The sequence below is a fragment of the Ceratotherium simum genome, chromosome 18, assembly GCF_057802395.1.
Source record: "Ceratotherium simum simum isolate JZ-2026a chromosome 18, ASM5780239v1, whole genome shotgun sequence".
NCBI lineage: Eukaryota > Metazoa > Chordata > Mammalia > Perissodactyla > Rhinocerotidae > Ceratotherium > Ceratotherium simum.
Genome location: NC_141917.1, coordinates 13,780,637 through 13,800,460, shown reverse-complemented (window position 1 = coordinate 13,800,460; position 19,824 = coordinate 13,780,637). Strand labels below are relative to the sequence as shown.

General features: G+C 38.9%; 1 protein-coding gene across 1 annotated transcript in view; it reads left to right on the top strand.

The window, feature by feature from the left end:
* MARCHF11 (membrane associated ring-CH-type finger 11) overlaps positions 1-19,824 on the top strand; it is a 103,224-nt gene that overhangs the window by 69,313 nt on the left and 14,087 nt on the right. The window contains exon 3 of the mRNA XM_004423011.3: positions 11,254-11,446. Coding sequence (XP_004423068.3) covers positions 11,254-11,446 — 193 coding nt within the window. The remainder of the gene's footprint in view (positions 1-11,253; positions 11,447-19,824) is intronic.

The window sequence follows — 19,824 nt, the reverse complement described above, 5'->3', positions numbered from 1 at the left end:
TACAATTCAATGATTTTTAGTAAATTTATAGACTAGTGCAACCATCACCACATTCCATTTTTAAAACATTTCCATCACGCCCAAAATATCCCTTGTGCTTTTAAGGACATTTTGTTATGGAATTCTTGGATATGGAGAGAAGGAGATGGAGGGGTAAGAGGAAAGGTGAGAAGGAAAGGGAAGGTTACATAATAAAAAGAAGTGAGTATTCAAAGGAATTGCAGAGCAGAAAGGGGCCTTAAAGGTGAGTTAATTGAAATCTTCATTTTAAAAATGAGAACGGTTGAGAAGTTGGGGAACCCAACTGAGTGGTGACAGTTGGTGATACACCAAGAGCGTGGTTTTCTGACTCTCAGCCTCTTGCTCCTACAGTTACCATGATGCAAAGAATGATCTGCAAATGGGGGAGTTCCTCTTGCCTGCTGATAAAACCATCCCGCTACTTAGTGGTTTAAAACAACCATTATTATTTTGTGCTTGGAAAGAGTTCAGCGGGATGATTTGTCTGTGACGACTGTGGAGTCTGCTGGGGTCTTTGGGGCTGGAGGATCCACTTCCAAGATATCTTCTTCATTCACATGCCTAGTGCCTCAGTGCTCTTTGATCTCCCTCTCCACATGGTGTCTCATCCCCCACGGCTTCTCCTTATGGCTTGAGATTCTCATGGCATGGTGGTCTCGAGGCAGTCACACTTCTTAGATGGCCTGGCTTTCGAGAGGGAGGAAGAAAAAACTGCCAGGACAGTTAAGTCTGTGCTTGGAATTGATATAGGGTCACTTCTGCCATATCCTATTGGTCAAAGCATCCGTTACTCAAGAGAGTGGAGAAATTGACGCTCCTTTTTGATGGGGATTGGCCAAGTCAGGTGGCAAAAGAGCATGTGGGATGGGATGTATTGTGTCCATCTTTGGAGAACACTGGAAGCGAGAACAGGACTAGGCAGGTAAACCTCTCTGAGGCATCCTGTTACATTCAGACCTGGTTCTTTTTTGGGATTATCTAATAGCCATTGCCTTATCAAATAAAGTTTCAACTCCATAGCCAATCCTGGAAACCCCTCATGAGCTGGCTCCCCCCACTTGCCAGCATGAATTCTACTCTCCAGTGACAATAAAATCTCACTATTTCCTAAACATACCAGCTCCTTTGCACGTGGTTCTTCCTGTCTGTCCTTCCCATCTCTCCCCAAGTCTTCGGTAGACTCTCTCCCCACTGAGCCAACTCTTCCTACCTGTTCATTCAAACTCAGTGCACATGTCACCTTGTCCTGGAAGCCTTCTGTGTTTCTTTTTCTGCTTGGATGGTGATCCCATGAGAATAAGATTTTTCCTTAGTCTAGTGATTTCTATGGCACCTCCAGGCGTCCAATAAGTATATGTTGAATGAATACATTTATACATGTCAAAAATTTAAAGGGGGTGGAATTTCGTGTGCATCTTTACATGGCTGGCATCCTACTGTGAGACCTCCCTAACCAAGAATGAGGCAAAGGCCAGTTCCATGTAGTAGACACTGTGCCTTCAATGCTCAGTGTGAGGGGCTGTGTCCTCCCTGTTACTGACTCTGCCACTTCATGGTTTTATAGCCACTGATTCAGTCCCTAGAACTCAATTAAGGAAGGAGAACAGGCATAGAGGCATCAGTACCCAATTATTCTGAGATAACCATGTCAAATGTCACTTTACAGAGAACAACATTGAGGTCCTTATGAGAACAGTTCGCTTGGTAGTAGAGCCAGTTCACAGCTCTCTTTGTGCTAGCACATTGTGCTGCCTCCCCATAGCCAAGAGAAAGCCACTTTGCAAAGACTGCATAAATTCCGTGGAAGAGGTGATCTGCCTCATGCTATGGTCCCTAATTACCAAGGGCGCTGTTCTGACCACCAGGAGAGTATGCAGTGTTTGGTCTACATGAACTCAAGTATTTCAAATGGGAAGGTAGTTGCTTTCTATGAAAATTCTTCTCCAAAAGCAAGGTTGAAAACACCAACAGCCCATTGAGAGTTTTAATAAGCTCCTTTAGCAAAGGTAGATTTCAACCCCTTGTGGAGAGATCAAGTAAATACAGTTATGACCACCTACTAATTACTTAGATAGAGATACCCTCGGGAGGCTGTGTTTAAACATAATTAATACCAAATATTGAGAGGAGTAGTGAACCAAAAATGCATTATATGCAGACACACACTTTTAATTCATATGGGGCAAAGTCTAGTTACTGAGACTAACTGTATTAGACATTTGGCACTTGGAGCAATTTCCCTGATTTGAAATAATGGATCGCACCTGCTTTTGTTAAAAAACAGGATTAACACAGAGAGAAAAGGCAGTATAAGCTCTTGAACACTGAAGAGTTGCAGTTATTTTATTTTAACTCTTGGACTGTTAAATCTGGACTAACAAACCTTTGACAAGTATGAAAATCTATAACAATCAAAACAATTGAACAAGAAATAACACTGAGAAATGAAACATGGATAGTTTTGGAATTAGGAGAAAAAAATGGAGGAATCAATATGCTTTTTCTCAAGTGAGATCCATGCTCTTTGGTATTCTTTATGTAGACTCTGTGCTCTGTAGTTGCTAAATTAATGCTTATTCGTTCAAAAAGTTGTTGCTCCTGTTAATACTCAGTCATTTGAGAGATTTTTCTCAGTGAGATGAAACCTGCCAATTAAGGATACTTGTCCTTTATAAGAAAGCTTTTCACACTTTTTACTCCTTTGATCTTCCATCGTCCTGTGTCCTGAAGATAGCCAGATAGGATAGTCTTCAGTCTCCTGTTTCCAAAGACTTGGCATCTGGATAAAGGACAGCTTCCGTTAGAAGGGTTTTTCTGGACAAACGTTTCTTTGGAAGGCCATCTCACTCTTGTAATTAGTGTCCTGGTCCCTGGCCGTTCACAGATGCCTCTCCTGTTTAGCATCCCTCCCCATTCCATGTCTCTGGGCTCTGCTAGTTTTGCTTCTCACTCAGTAACCAAACCTTCACTTTGCATTAATTTCCTCCCCCCTCAGAATTGAATTTTCAAACTTTGCAGGCTTTCTGGTCACTCTGGCCTAGCCCTGGATCCGTGGTCCCTTTGCTGCTCCGTGTGTGGCCTTGAGCCAGTTTCACCTTTGTCCCAATTCATACAGGCCTTTATTCTCCTGGCCCTGAAGTCAAAGCACCCTTGCCTGTTCATGTCTCCAGCTCAGTTGAGCCCAATTGTCATGAGAAAAGCTGGGAAGAATCTTCCCACCAGAGTGAAGTCTTCTAAGAGGTCATCCCCTCCCAGAAGCTTCCTTTCTGGGGGAAGAAAATTTCTCTCCTACTTCATACTCCTAGGACCCAGGCACACAGTCCTGGACACTCATCCCAGGAGCCCCGAAGGTGACCCTCACCTTGAGGTGCTTAGTTTCTTCCCCCTGAGCTGCAAACCATATTGAGCACATCTCCGTAGTCCTGGAACATGGCTTGCCAAACTTCTTGGGATTTCCAGGTTTCTGAAAGAAAAAATTTTATTGATGTTCTGAGTTCTGTACAATAACATGAAACCCTCACAGCATTCCCTAGTACACATGGGGACCTGCCCATTCACCTCTCTGCTTTTCTGTTAGTCACATGATCTAGTTCCAGGAATTTTAATTAAACAAAGTGATGATCTGTGGCCAAGACACTGTTCCTTGGATGATATGTGTTACCGCCAGCCAAAAGAATGGTAGTAAAGATTGTTCCCCACAAGAAAGTGTGTTCAGAGGGTTTTCTGTGCTGAATTCTTGTGGAAATTGCAACTAATGATTTGGAGATTTTTTTTTTAATCACTGTGAGTTAAAATTAGATGAATAACATCAACTGATTGATTATCATTCTGAATGATTGGCCTCTTTTTAGAAAATGTAAACAATATCAAGAAACTTTTGTTTTCCTGTGACTATTTTTCTTCAATTTTAACTTTAAAAGCTAAATTTAGGGAGAATGATTATCTGAACAATAGTCTTCTAATCCATAACTGCCATTTATTTAGGTCTTCTTTAATTTCTTTTGGCAATGATTTGTAGATTATCTTTTAAAAATTTTAGTCCTAAGTAATTTATGATTTATGGTGTTTTTTATCTAGTATTGTTTTTGTAATTTTATTTTCCAACTTTTTGCTGCTAGTATTTAAATACAATTGATCTTTGTTTATTGGCCTTGTATTTTGAGGCTTGCTAAATTAACTTCCTAATTCTATTAGGTTTTCTTGTCGATTCCCTAGGATTTTCTATGTAGATAATCATGTCATCTACAAGTAGAGACAATTTTATGCTTCGTTACAATCTTTATATCATTCTTCTTTTTTTTTTCTTTCCATATTCCCTTGACTAGGACATCCAGTTCACTATTGAATAGAAGTAATAAGGGTGGATATTTTTGCCTAGTTCCTGATCTTAGGGGGGAAAGCATTTTTTATTTATTTATTTTTTTCCACCATTAAGTATGATCCTGTCTTTAAGTGTTTTGTAGTTGCCCTTGTCAGGTTAAGTTTTTTTTCTGTTTCTAGTTTTCATCATGAATGGGTATTTGTCATATAATTTTACCAGATCTATGGTGAGGATCTTTTTCTTTTTCTTTTTTAGTTTGTTTGTTTGTTTGTTTCTTTCTTTCTTTATTTATTGTGAGGAAGATCAGCCCTGAGCTAACATCCATGCTAATCCTCCTCTTTTTGCTGAGGAAGACCGTCTCTGAGCTAACATCTATTGCCAATCCTCCTCCATTTTTTTTTTTCTTCCCCAAAGCCCCAGTAGATAGCTGTATGTTATAGTTGCACATCCTTCTAGTTGCTGTATGTGGGGCGCCGCCTCAGCATGACCGGAGAAGCGGTGCGTTGGTGTGCGCCCAGGATCCGAACCCGGGCCGCCAGTAGCGGAGCGCGCGCCCTTAACCGCTAAGCCACCGGGCTGGCCCTCTTTTTTAGTTTATTAATATGGTCAATTACATTGATTGATATTTGAATATTATGTCAACCTTGCATTTCTGGGATAACCCCCACTCAATCATGCTGCATTCTTCTTTTTATATATTGCTGGATTTGATTTGCTAATATTTTGTAGAGAATTTTTTTTAATCTATGCTCATAAGGAATGTTGGTCTAGAATTTTCTTGTAATGTTTTTGTCAGATTTTGATATCAAGGTTTTTCTGGCCTCATAAAATAAGTTGGGAAATAGTCTGTCCTCTATTTTCTGAAAGAGTATGTATAATGTTGATATTTTTTCTAAATGTTTGATAAAATTCTCCACTTAAACCAATTCTCTGGTCCTAGAGGTGTTCATTCATTTGTTGATGGAAGATTTTTGATTAAAAATTCAATTATTTCATATAGGGTTATTCGTATATTCTATTTCTTCTTGAGTCAGTTTTGATAACATGTTTTTCAAAGAATATGTCTATTTTATATATGCAATTGAATTAATTGGCATAAGGTTGTATATACTATTCCTTTATTGCTCTTTTCATCTGTAGGATCAGTCATTTTCTATCCCTTCTTTCATTTCTTGGTTAGTCTTGCTAGAGTTTTGTTAATTTCCATTACTTTTTCAAGAAGCAGTTCCATGCTTTTCCTAATTATTTTTTCTAGGTTGCTTAGATTTTGCCTTTCTTAGGCAAAGCAAATTCCTTTTGTCTGACTTTTATCTCTGCCCTGATAAGTTTATGAAGATGCTTTTCTAGCAGAGAAGACCTGCACCAAATCATGAAATCACTTTTGACATGCAGCCTATAAATACAACTCTTCAAAGAATGGGCATACAATTAACTGAATGTTGCATCCACATGTCAAATTGATTACACATCGAGATGTTTTCTGCCAGCATTTCCAATCCCAACTTTAGTGGTTTAATTTAAACACCATCTAAAGATGATTGAAAATAGGTTTTAGCTAAATTCATTTTTCTGAAGAGGACACTTCTTAAGAGCAGGTGTTCTCTCCTGTGACACTGGTAAGTAATCCCACCTGTCATCCTGCATGCTATAAATCATTGTACTACAAATCTGTTAGCTCATGATTTGTATCTGGTTTGCCTTGTAAAAACCAAGATGAAACAGTATGTAGACTGAATGATTGAGTGCACACTAAATGAATCTACTTTCTCTGAATTCAGTCTCGTTCCCTCCAAGCACGTGTTATTTTCAGGGAGAAAATTGGGTTCTAAATTGAGAAGCTGCATTAACTCTTTCAGACAACAGAATGACAGGTACGTCTTTCTAACTAGCTTCATGGAGGTGTGATGGAGTGTGTACCTTTCTCCAGTTCTTATCTTAGTGGCTTTATTTATTTATACAAGACGGAAAGTCTCAGTCTTACTTTGGCTTGGGCTCCTATCATTTCTTTAAAGAAAATACCTGACTTTTTCTTTCATCCTTTCTTCTCTGAAGGCAATTATAAACCTGTATTAATTCATCAGATTTCGTTGGTAACAGCAACAATTTTTGTCATGGTTTCAGGGCAGTGTGTGGTAATTATTGGGGTACTTAATTTCCTATGAAGAGTGCCACACTTACATGGACCCTCACACATGATGACACCCAATTTGGGGCCATTGTTTGGGCACATTGTTTGTATCTTTTTAGGACTGGTGGACCTTACTTGGTGCATCTCTGAACAGCTGTTTATAAAGAGAACATTAAATAATTTCCTATGTGAGTTTAATTCCTTCCAAATTTCATTAAAGTTAAAGAGATATAACTCCTTGAGATTATCTTCTTTATGTTAATATTCATTTAACAAACTGTAGCTTGCAGACTCAAGAAGTATTTGAGAATGCCATTTAGAAAGCTGTAGGTCAGATTTAGTTGGCAGTCTGCTGTGCTGACTGCTTTTTGCCTATGTTGACTCTTCTCCGTCCCTACAACCTCCTTTAGAAAGGTATAATTATGCCCATTTTGTCTTTGCGTTTGGTTGTTAGGATGTGTCAGTTTAGGTAGGCAGAGAGAAGGAGCGAGAGCAGGCGGATAGTAGGCAGAGAAAGGACAATTTAGAAAGAACTCAGGTTTTGGAAACAGATCTGAGTTTCAATTCTCACTTCTGCGTGTTGGTGGTTTGGCCAGAGCTGGAACTTTATCCTGTAAGCAGTGATAGAATGGATGGTGAGGATGTGAATCTGGCAGTCGGATAGATGATGGAAACTGGAGTCAGGAGACCATGTATTCAAGCATTTACTGGGTGTGTTCAGCTGTTTGGGGAATACGAGGGGGGGTGGGACTCAGCTTCTGCCTTCATGACATCTGTGGTCTGTGGACAACAGGTGTCATGATAAACAATGATCTGGGATCCAAGTGAGGTGGAAATCCACACTAAACAGGATTATAAACACTGGATTGCGGGATCCAGAAAGAGGGATTCTGCTTAAAGAGGAGGGGCACGAGGGGACAGCTTTTTAGAAGAGTTGGCACGAGAGCCAGTTATGGATGGGGAGAGATTTCATCATGTGAGAAAAAGGGAGAAGGGCGTTGCATGCTGAGGAAGGAATGTGCTCAAAGGCAGAGAGGGACCAAAGTAAAAAGTACAAGGCATTTGGGACAATACAAAGAAGTCAGGTGAAACGGAACTGAGGAGCGTACACCTCTCTCCCTCCTTCCCCCTCCTTTCTCTCTTTCTCTCTCTCTCTTTCTTACTCCCTTCCTTTCTTCGTTCCTCTCTTCCTCCCTCTCTCCCTTCCTTCCTTCTTCCCTTCCTCCCTTCTTTCCTCTCCTCCTTCCTTCCTTCCCTCCCCCTTCCTTTTCTTCCTTGTAATATTCCTCCATCCCTTTCTTTCATCCTTCCTGCAACAATTATGTGCCAGGCACTGGCAATATGTGTTGAGCCAACATTGAGCCCTCCTTCGTGGGGGCACTTCTCCTTTCATTAGGAGTGTAGACTTGGGAGTTACATAGAGGATCAGGGCATGACTCATGACTAGAAGTCCAGCTGGAAACCTATTTCAGTAGACCAGAGAAGACAGATTCAAAGCTTTTATCAGGAGACTTGCTGTGGCATTGCAGAGACTGAGTATATGCAACTAATTGTTATCAGAGCTCAGTAGAATTATTATATGGTATAGTATAAGGGTTAAGAGCATGAACCTAGGAGCCAGACTGCTGGGTTTATATCTCAGCTATAGTCCTTACTGGGTGTGTAACCTTGGGCAAATTGTTTAACCTCTCTCTGCCTCAGTTTACTTATCTGTAAAATGGGGATAATAATAATAGCTCTCTCATAGAGTTGTGGGAATTAAGTGAGTTAATACATATAACCTCTTAGAAAAGTGCCTGGCACCATTGGCCCTATATAAATATAGGCTATAATTTTAAATTACTTCTTCTAGTGCACTGAATGAGGATGAACTTCCAAAAGAGGAGCCAGTTGGTCCCACTTTTACTAGAAACAACAGATCCAGTAGTTTGTGTGGAAGTGAGCATCTTTTTAGGAATATAAAAGAGTCACACATACTCAAATATTATGGAAAGAAATAAAAAATAGCAATTATTTAGAGTGAATCTGTTTATTGTTATATTACTTCCCTTTCCAAGCTTGGGAAGAAATGTAAATGAAAAAAAATATGTATACATACATACAAGTTTTAGAGGAAAAAAGTATGTTCAGCAGTTGACAAATTTTGTTCCAGATTTGGAAATATCTTACAAACTGAAATCCAGGCCTTGGATACCATTGGGGTAGAGAGAGAAGCCTGGAGAGACTCATCTTCTATTTTTATTTTCTAAGCTAATGGTCCATTAACACAACTCCTTGAGGCTGAGCCCATTAGATAATGTATGCCTTCCAGGGCAAGGACGCTAGGTGGGTGTTTCCTGGCTACGGGAAGCAGCATTATTTTTCCTAGGGAAAGAGTGTGAGCAATCCTACTTTTTGCACATAATGATAAAAATAAGAAAGAGCAGTGTATAATGGGCAAAGAAATTACCAAGATGGTATCAGTGGTCAAAAGGAAAAATCTCTATGTTCAAAATTGGTTTAATAATCTTGGTTTCAACAATGGTTTGTCCTCATTAGCTATTCAGTGAAATGGTGCTAATTTTAAGGTTCATCAGAATATGAAGAACATCTATGCACTTTTAGACACATTTGCATATTTGCATTATTAGCAGAGTGACATAAAACCAAAAATTTCATTATAAAGTTTGAATACTTTATCCTTCTTTAAAAATAAGCTTCAGAAATCTCAAATTACTTCTCATATCCACAAGGAAAAATAATTTCTATGATAATTGTAAATAATTAAGCTTCCCAGTGTACTGTAATCAAGAGTTCTTTTTTTCCTAGCTTCCTGACGTAATTTTAAACACATTAAATTTCAAACTGCCAGGTATTTGAATTTTAAAACATTTTAAATTTGGTGTCACCAAACAAGTGTGAAGCGTCAGTGTTTCCTGTTCCTAGTAAGTCTATCTCTTCACTCACTTACTTTCCCTGCCAAGGAACAGCTAAGCCTCATGTGTTAGAAGCCTGCCATCTGAGCATGGCCTCCCAGCCCTTGAAGTCATGTTGACTCTGAGAAGAGAACCACCACAATTTCCTGTGTCTAGGAGACACCACAGCCACGTAAAACTATCCCCACCAGTTCACCCAAATCCAAGTGTTTAGAAGGGCCTACCACCTTGTGCCTGTGGCCACCATATTGTTACTGAATTGGCATTCAGGCTGTCTTGGATCAATTAACTAGTAGGCCTAATCGAAGATAAATATAATTAGTTATACAATAGTGAGGTGTACAAATTTAACTCCACTAAAATTATATAATGAATCTGGAATGTAAAGGATCACTGACAAAAGGAAAATAGATACCAGTTAACATCATTCTTGGTGAATCCTCCACCCTAACCTTTGATTACGCAAGACTCCTGTGATTCAGGCGTATGTATTTTGAAACATGTGGCCCACCATGTGAAAATCAAACACACACACACACAAACTGGACACCTTGGCCTCATGGATTTGAAAGTATGCTTCGTTTTCATCTGTCTGATGTGAGTAATAAATTAATAAATGGTAACATAATGCATATAGACATGATAGCACCCATCTAGGATGGATATCAGTTGGTAGTAGTTTTTTATGTTGCTTACCATATTGTTCTATTTAATGCAAATTTTAATGAGCATCAAAACTAAACAAGAACAACAGACAATGAGGGAGAGAAGGAAGTTATGGGTCATGACAGACTCGCCGTCTGGGAATGCACGTGTTCAGGCTTAGTGTAAGTAAGAGTTTAAGGAAATATCAGAGTCACCCAATGGATGCTGATTGTTAAAGCTCATTTGTTTTTAAAGGTTATTTAAACTGTTTAGGAAGTCTGCTGGCAAGCCGTAGGTTGCAGCAGTAAGAGCTCCTTCACACAGGATAAGACTGTGCAGTTTGTTTTGAGTTTCATTGTTTGCTGGCAAACCATAATAGCAATTCTAGTTTTGTTTGTCTCAATTATGCAAAAGTGAGAACATGACTAATTAATTCTTTCAAGTTGATAACACCCTTGAAAGATTTTCGATCATTTGTGCTGTAAATCCTCTCAAATATTGATAAGTAGGACACCAAATTACTCTCCCCCTTAAATAGTGTATGCTTACACAGTTTGTGAGGTTCAAAGATACTCCATTTGTGTACAAATTCTAAATCTTGACAAAAATGGCTCTGTGGATTACCCACTGATAGTTAAAAGTCAGTAATATCTGAGTATATGACATGTACCAATAACAGATAATGTACCGTTTTATAGTTCCCTTATAATTATTCTAGCATGTTAGGTTAAATGACTTGTCCACTGATGTTCTTATGTAACTTATTTGTTTTTTACATTTTTCCACAAAAACAGGAAACAATTCCCCTTTTTGCAATAGCCAAATGTGTTAAGAGCAAAATAAATTTCCAGATAGAGGAGTCCTCACCGTGTATCATCAGAGTGTATTTAATTTCATGCATGTGTGAAAGATAATAATGTGATTCCCAGGTGCTAAATATTCCTCAGCCATTCACTCTCAGGACTGTTATCTGGAATAAAACTAGATTAAACTTGCAGAATGGTGAATTACTGAAAATAATGAAGTTAAGGCCGTTCATTAATCTTTATCTGCTTGTCTATTTTTTATAGCCTGGATGAAATGGAAAAATTCATTTGGGGGCTGATCAGATTGAAAAGGGGTTAACATTTTGAAGAGAAACATGGGGCTGAAAATGTTTTGTTTTTTTTTTTTTTCAATTATACAGAGCACCTTTTTCTTACATGCCTCTGTTTTTCTTTTAGTGGCAAAGCATTTCTATTACACTGGTTGAGAAAGTTCAGATGATTGCTGTAATCCTAGGATCCCTGTTCTTAATAGCAAGTGTGACCTGGCTCCTCTGGTCCGCCTTCAGCCCCTATGCAGTGTGGCAGAGGAAGGACATCCTTTTTCAAATCTGCTATGGAATGTATGGTTTTATGGATCTAGTGTGCATAGGTAAGACCGTGACGTTCAACATTAACAAAATGTCAGTAATCCATTTCTTACAGCGGTTATATTTTCGCCAGTCGCATCTAATAGAGTATGCCATGGTTTGCGTGATCTTGGTTCTCCAGTTAATTAACTATCTGGGGCATCACAATCTGGCCACTTTTCTCAAAGAGCATAGTATCGATATTCCCAAATAGTCTGAAAAAATTAACGGGATAATGATCATTTAAAGTGACATATTTTGCAATGAAAAAGAAGGAGGAGTTGAAGAAATTATTTGGGGCTGGTGATATAAGGACAGTCATTTATTTCTAAGGAATAAGAGCAAATTAGTCCCTCTTCACAAAGCTGGGAAAGCACTGACTAATGCCAATGGCAATACTGTGCATTTGGGGAAAGGACCCTCACCTGGAGGTCTTAAGTCATGGCAGGGTGACTCAGATTCCCTGAGGGCATAAAGAGCTTCTGGGAAGGGTAGGGGCTTGGGGACAGTTTTCCTTGCTGTCCTGTGCCTCTTTGTTTCGCTTAATAACTTCAGTGGCTTAGAAGAGAAAAAGGATCAAACATTTTAGCTTAAAGAGACCCTATAAAAAAGGTTACTTAATGCATTTCACTTCACTGATCTGTTGTTTCCCTAATAACCACAAGAAAAAGGAAGTCGATTCATGCACCATTTATTCAGTGTGTGTGAGGTGCTGTAGGCACCATGAGATGGCCAGTTGGCAGTGGCGGGTAGGGATGGAGAGAGGCAACACGGAGTTAGGACACTTTCCCTGCTCTAGTGTGGTTAACGGTTTAGTGGGATGTAAAAAGAGCTAAGGGAGGCAGCTGTGGTTTAAAGCAGCGGTTCTCAAACTGTGGTCCTCAGACCACTGGTAGCACCACCCTTTTGAGAAATGCACATTCTGAGGCCCCACCTCAGACCGGCCAAATCAGAAACTTCATTGGTGGGCCCCCCAGCCATTTGTGTTTTACGAGCCCACCGAGGTTCTGATTAGCGCCAAAGCTTGGGAGCCCCTGATTTCAGGATATGGATGCCCAACTTGGCATCAAATGACTTGGTTTCTGATCTTGGCCTCTGCCTGGACAGATCAACTTCATCTCTCCATATTCCTGTTTTCTCACCTATAAAAATGGGAATAATACTCCCTAGCACACAGGCCTAAATAAAAGAAATAATGATTGTGAAACAATTATGTTATTAATTGGAAGTTGTAGATTAAGGATATTTGAATAAGTCACAAACTTTGAAATAGTTTAAATCACTTAAATTAATGCCGCTACCCACTAGAGCCTTAATTTAACTAGCAGTTTTAATATTCTTAGCCACTTGTTTTCTAAAAGAACTCTATAAATTTTTAAAATATGATCAGCCTGAATTTTCCCTCCTTTTCTTCTTTCCCCCTTTGTCACTAGTACAAGACTAATAGGAAAGAAAATGATCAAATTTCAGGCCAGAAAGGAAAAAAGAATGGAGAGAAATGTCTTGAATAGTATGTAAACTGAGCAGATGTTGCCTGAATAATTGAGCTAATCATTTATATGAACAATTTGCATTAAACGTGATAATGCACATGTAAGCATTTGGAAATTCTAAGTTTATATATAATCTCGTGGGTATTGGCTAAATAGAGAATGACAAAATTATTCCACAAATCCCTCAACAAGTGCAGAGATCATGTTTATTCTGTCTTTCAAAATAAATGTTATAAAGTGTGGTATTCCATTGATATTAAAAGGGGAGATGAAAAACAAAAAAGAACCATTAGGCTCCCAATCCATCCTGGAGGGAGAAAAAGTCCAGCTGACTTTTTTGATATCATTATAGCACTAAAAAGAGACGTGTATTTCCTGGCTAGGAAATCGTTATCCTGAATTTCACAGCTTGCATTTAATGCTGTTATTATATCTTAAATTTTGGTGCCAATGCCAGTCTTTTAATCAAGATTGTTAGAATTCTGGTTTTAAAATACATGCATATGAGCTACTGATCTTTCAGCAATATAGGAATATATGACGTATTTGGGCTTCCTTGTTGAAATTTGGGTATTTGCCCATTTTATAAAGTCAAGTTTCCTAGGAACAAAACACAATTGACGTTTTCCTGGAGACTCTTGGAGACTGAATTTTTATCTGTTTTAAATATTGACAATACTTTTCATTGTCTTTTGGCTCATCAAATCTAAATCTCATCATCCAATGATTTATTTGTATATTTTGAAAAATATTAACTCAGATTGAACAACTTTGTTTATTTCACTGGGCAATCTCATTAATTAGTCTGTTTGGGACCAGAGGAAATCTTGTTTTTTCCTAAGAAATTGGGAAACTGCTATAGACAAGAAAGCAAACGCGTGTAGGCTACCAAAAGCCAACTGGATCAGAGCTGGGAATAGCTCCTGCTAACACTTCAGATTAATTCAACTGTCTGTTAATTAAATGTAGATAGTAACAAAGTAGATTACATTGATTATACCTCTAATACCCCTGACTGCAAGACTTAGAGTCAGAGTTAGGGTGAAAAGCAGGCTTACAACTTTGAGTCCAATTTGCTCAGCACAGTTCAATAAATATTTCTTGAGAACTTTCTATGTGCCAGGCACAGTGTTAGGTGCTGGGAATATAAATGAGTCAGTCGCTTTCCTGCCCCCAAGAAGCTCCCAGCTGCACAGGGAGGACAGACATGTATGTAGGTAACTAGAACGCAGTGGGATGTGCACAGTTATGAAGTATGCACAGGAGATCGTAGTTCGCAAAGTAGGGAGAGAGTAGCGCTGGGGTGTTGTATGCAGGGAGGATGCGGTTTCAGGCAGATGTCATGGGGAAGTGATAGCCAAGCAGGCTGGCAGATGAATAGATGCTTGGCAAGTGGGAAGATAGCCCCCTTGTCACCTATGGGGGATATAAGATTAGCTTCCCATTCAGGGGCCTTTAAAGTAGTTGGAAACGTTCCCACATTCTTGTTTGTCCAAGCTTTTCAAACTTGTTTATATCTAAATGAGAAGGAGCAGATTGGCAGCTTCACAGATATTGTTTAAAAAAAATTCTGAAAATCCATAGAAAATTATTCCAGAATCAAAAAATGTTATCCAGCCAGTGTATGTAACGCTTAGGAAGAGATTACTACTGGATTGTTAAATAGAAATGTAAAGATTTGTAGAAAATTTATTTTCTTTGGAAATTTGTTTACTTATTTCCAGACACAGTGACTTTATTTGTTGCTTTCATTCATTATTAATTAATACATTTTCTGCTTTTCCAAGATCCAATTTCTTCTTGCTATTAAAGTTTTGAATTCTGCCCAGGGTCGAGGTACTGTTACAGTTGAAATAGTTAGATTATCACTGTCTAACAGAACTTTCTGCAATGATGAAAATGTATGGCTATGCTATCCAATACCATAGACATTAGCTACATTTGACTATTGAGCACTTGAAATGTGGTTGGTGAGAATGAGAAACTGAATTTCAAATTTAATTTTATTTAACTTAATTTAAATTTAACTTACATAGCTACTTGTGACGAGTGGCTACCATGTTGGACAGCACCGATTCTGGATGGTGGAATGAAATGTGTAAGGGTTTGATTAACAAGTTTCACCTCCTCTATATAAACAGGTTGTATTTCCTATGATAAAGAAACTCTGTTCCTTGAGAGATGAATGAAGTGAAAATGAGTTCAAGAGGATTAAGGGAAGTGTCTTAAAGATGAAAGGGTGGTGGTCAAGAGGTAGACAGAATGCCATAAAAGGGAGATATGTCTTAAGGACATGAAAGTACAAAGAGATATAACTTTACGTTGTATTTGGGGAGCTCTTGTAAATATTTAAATAGATGGCATTCAGACTATGATTTTGCACCAGGAAAACTAATATAAAAGATTTAAATCACTGAGATGCATAGGCCAGGGGCAGTAATTTAGGGAGAAGTAATAAGCAAAGCAGGCTGGAGTTGGCTCCCTTCTAAGAAGAGTTGTACAGTGGACAAAGGAAAGTTAGCAAACTTGAAATCGAAGAGCAAATGCATGGTGGAAAGCCCTGGGCACGGGATTTGGTTTTTAACTCCGTACTTTGCACACTGAAAAAATAGAAGACTATCACTTCTGTTGGTCATGTGATTCAAAGGAAGCTTGTGCCACAAGAGGAATACGTTTATTAATGACCAAAAGATTGAGGGACTAATAGGTGGCCGTGAGGATAGGGAGTCATTTGATTAACGTGCATCTAAAAAGTGAGGGCAGTTACTGAGGCACTTTAGTGTCTAGTTGAACCTGATGAAGTGAGTTCAGTTTCTTGTAGAAGCAGTAGACTAAAACTAAAACCCTATTATGTTAGTGGGATTACTGAAATAGAGAGAAGTGCTTATACCTAATCTCATCAACACTGTCAATTAGTGCCATCCATGTCTGGAAAATGTTTTGATCTTCCCTGAGATAATAAGGGAAGGAACCGGTTATTGTTACAAAATTTAAAAACTTGGATTACTTTTATTCTTTTAAAAATTTTCTTAATTGTCCACATAATATAAATATATACATATTCAAATAATCCACATTTTGTGACTATATAAAGTTAAAAAAAAGACCACTTCACTCACACTGTCCTTTCTGTTATGTCACTCCATTTGCAGAAATATCCCCTCTCAAGATTTTGGTGTATATCCTCCAGGCCTTTTTCATTAGGTTTACACTCACATGGGTACACAGACACTCAGGTGTTTTATTTTTCATATAAGCAGAAACATACTCTTCATATTGTTGAACAAATAGTCTTTTCATTCAACAGTATGATCTAGAGATCTTTCCCGTTAGAACAGACAAACGATTTACTTAACCTTTCTTCTACTGATGGATATTTAAGTTGTTACCAATTTTTGCATCGGCAACAATGCTGCAAAGAACGTCCTCTTACGTGAGTATTTCTGTAGGCCAGATTCTGAGAAGTGGAAGTCTGGGTTGAGTGATAAGCATATGTTACATTTTGCTCTCTAAGGTGGTTTTACCACTTTATACTCCCCCAAATATACGGGAGTTCTGGTTTTTCCACACCTTGACAAACATGGGTATCACTTTTTTGACATTGTAATTGGTAGTTTGAACTATATTTTATTTAATACCATTAGAGTGCTTTTCCTAAAATCCATTCTATAGAACTGTATAGGTTTGTGGGGTAATTTTATCTAAGACAATGAGGGCCATGCTAATGTGCAGCTGGTCCCTCCCGGCGTCTTTGGGGATCCTGGGGGCGTGATATGCAGGGACGTAGACTGGATCTGCGCTGCAGACACTCCACTTATGCTTTCTGAAAACGAAATCCAGCAGGGGTGATCGAGATCAGAGATCACTGCCTCTCAAAAACCCTGCATTCCCCAGCACGTGTTGCTGGGGAGCTCATCTCTTAAACAGTCAGTTTCTTCTATCTATTATACTGTTAACCCTGAGGGGATTTCACTTCTCAATCTGCCTCTTTTTTCATGTAGAAAGTGCTCCCTGAAATTGCTGTAAGAAAAATTACCTCCCTCTGTCACTTGGCTCTATGGCTAAAGTACTGATTCTATTATTGTTTGATCTTTGTATTATTCTATTTCTCAAATTAAATCACAGGCATGCAGAATGGAGGAGATACACACTCACACACACACACACACACACACACACACACTGATGTACCCACCAGGAACCAAAGACAATCTCTCAGGGCTCTTTTGAAATATTGAAATAAAATATCATATGATTGTTTATGCTGTCTTGCTTTTGATCTGATCCTCCTTATCTTCTCCTTAATGTACCAATTATAGTCAATACAGAAAAAATGTCCTTCTGCAGAAATTTCATACTCTCCAACATAAAGTTTTGTTTTCGTATATTTTTATAATTAATTTTTTAAAAATTCATGTAAATTCTTATAGCTATTATTATAGCCCTTTGGAAAGTCTGTTTCTCATAGTTGATAATATATCTAGCTAAAGCTTCTTGGGCAAACACGAGAAAACTAGGTAGAGTTACCAGTTGGTAATACATTCACATTTCATTATAGAACTTCAGAACAATAAAGAAATACAACATATTCCTGTGGTCTAAGATTGATCATATTAGACATATGTTTACATTTTTAAAAGCCAAAGTAACATTCCTCTCCTGCTTTTGATGTTGCTTCACTTGGCTGTTTTTTTTCCAGGCAAAGCAGCTAAAAGTAACACATGATTTAACATGTTATTGACACAAAACTTAAAATGTACATTTTCTAATTCTGTGATATTATATGAGGAAAAGTGAAGAATTTTGACAAAGAATTTCATGATAATTAAACTCTTGGTTACCACGAATGAGAGTTCTCTCCATTGAGGATGACCAGTCGTCTATTTAATGGCAAGCTTGTTGCCTCCTAAAATGGTGCTTTTAGGTCGTCCTCCTTCCTGTGGCTTGCTTTCAACAAATATAAACCAGTTAGCATAAGCAAAGCATAATTAAGAAAGTAAATCAATTAAGGAAAAAAACTTTTAATGCATTCCAGGCAAAGTATAAGTGACTTTTAGACTATCTTCTGTTTAAAATTTGTCATGCTCTCTGGCACCTCTCAGCATGATTCAGAAGTTGACAATATTTCTTAAAGTATTTTAGGTGAAAAACATTTACTGAAAGAGTTTGAAAGAAATTAGCATTGGAAGTTGGAACATGACATCATTTAGAGCAGAAAAAAAAATGAGTTTGCTGGAGACCACAGGAGAGCCTCCAGTTCTTACATTGCCACACAGGGTCATCAACCATACAGATGAGTGTGCTTGGAAGAGCAACCTTTGGCAAGATTTATGAAATGTGCAGCCCTTGGGTCATTGCAGAAAGGCAGCATTTTTTTAGGCTCCAAATATTTACCGATAAATATAGAATTTATCAAATAATTCCAAGTAAAAAATGTAAAATCACCAAGAAAACAGTCCTGTTCACCACACTGTTTAGGGCCTGTGTAGACGCTGTCCTGCACAGAGGAAATTACAGAGATCTGATAGAGTAAGCTCCTTCCTAGCCCTCCCTAGGAGAACCAGGACGACAGGATCCAGTGTGGTCCATCATAGGTCATCACTACATTGAAGATACTTTGTCTATGGCAAGTGGGGACAATAGCTGTCACCCTCCAACACCCCCCACGTACTTCTTCTTAGGGCCACACAAGCAGCCCCACTGCATTCAAAATTGTCAACAAGTTTGATCATAAGACTTCAAACCTATGTAAAGTAGATTTGTTTTCATCACAAAACATTGGGAGCCCACATCCAACCTTCCTCACACCCATCCCCTCCCACCCCAGTCACCACCACCACCACCAAGTCTGGGATCTGAGCCACTGGGATCACTCAGGAGGCAGTGCTGTGAACGTCAATAGGTCAGCATTCAGCCACAGAGCAGGGATGCAGAAGTTGACTTGAGTGCCGCGGTTGGCGCTTTGGGTTACAGCGGAAGGCGGATTGTAGGAGGTGTTGTTGCTGTTGTTTGTCTCATTCTGAGTTTCATAGGAAGTGCTAATGTGGATAAGCCTACATGAATCATAGGCATGTGAAAAAAGCTCAACTTAAACACTGTTTGGCAAAATAAGGGAACGTTGATTCACCCAGTATTTCCGTTTTGAATCTTCATATCACAATTTTCTCTGCTATAAGACTGTCAGCCACCTCTGCTCCAGGAAATGCTTTCATTTCCTGACCCTTCATTTTTTGGGGACCTGCATCCCTTCAGCATCACAGTTTAGCTACTTAGGAGACCTTCGCCCAGCCGCTAGTGCAAGGAGGACAGAAACGTTCTTCTCTTGTCCAGAGCCCCTCTGGATTTCTCTTCCAACTTCCTCCCAAGTGGAGGACTGGGTTGTGAGGTTGGCCGCGCTGGTGGGGTCTGTTAGCGCTGCAGCCATGACTGTTACCGGATTTGCACGCTCTGCTACCTAGTTTGGAATCATGTCTTAAATGGAGTAGAATTCCTTTATAAGCACAGATTATTATTTCCTGAATTCAGGATATCTTAGCTTGCTTCATGCCTCAGGAAATGCCACAACTTCATTTAGAAAGAGTCAACGCAGTCAGCTTGAAACCCAAGCAGGAGCCTCTCCTCCAACACCAGTCCCAGGCTTGGGTCCTTCGCATTTCTGATTTCTGAGCACATGCTGGTCAGGCCTCTTGGAGGGAGAGGTAGAGTGGCCCTTTGTAATTCAAAATTGTTGGAGGAAAAACAAATCTTTATCCTTTATATGCTTTGAGAAGTAGGCCATTATTATCTCTTTACTCTGGAGGTACAAATTATAGGCTTTTCTATGCCTTAATCATAGTGATGTTTACCAATTTTTCTAAAGATATTATCATAGTTGGTTATCAGTGATATTGCTGCCTTTAAAACCCCAG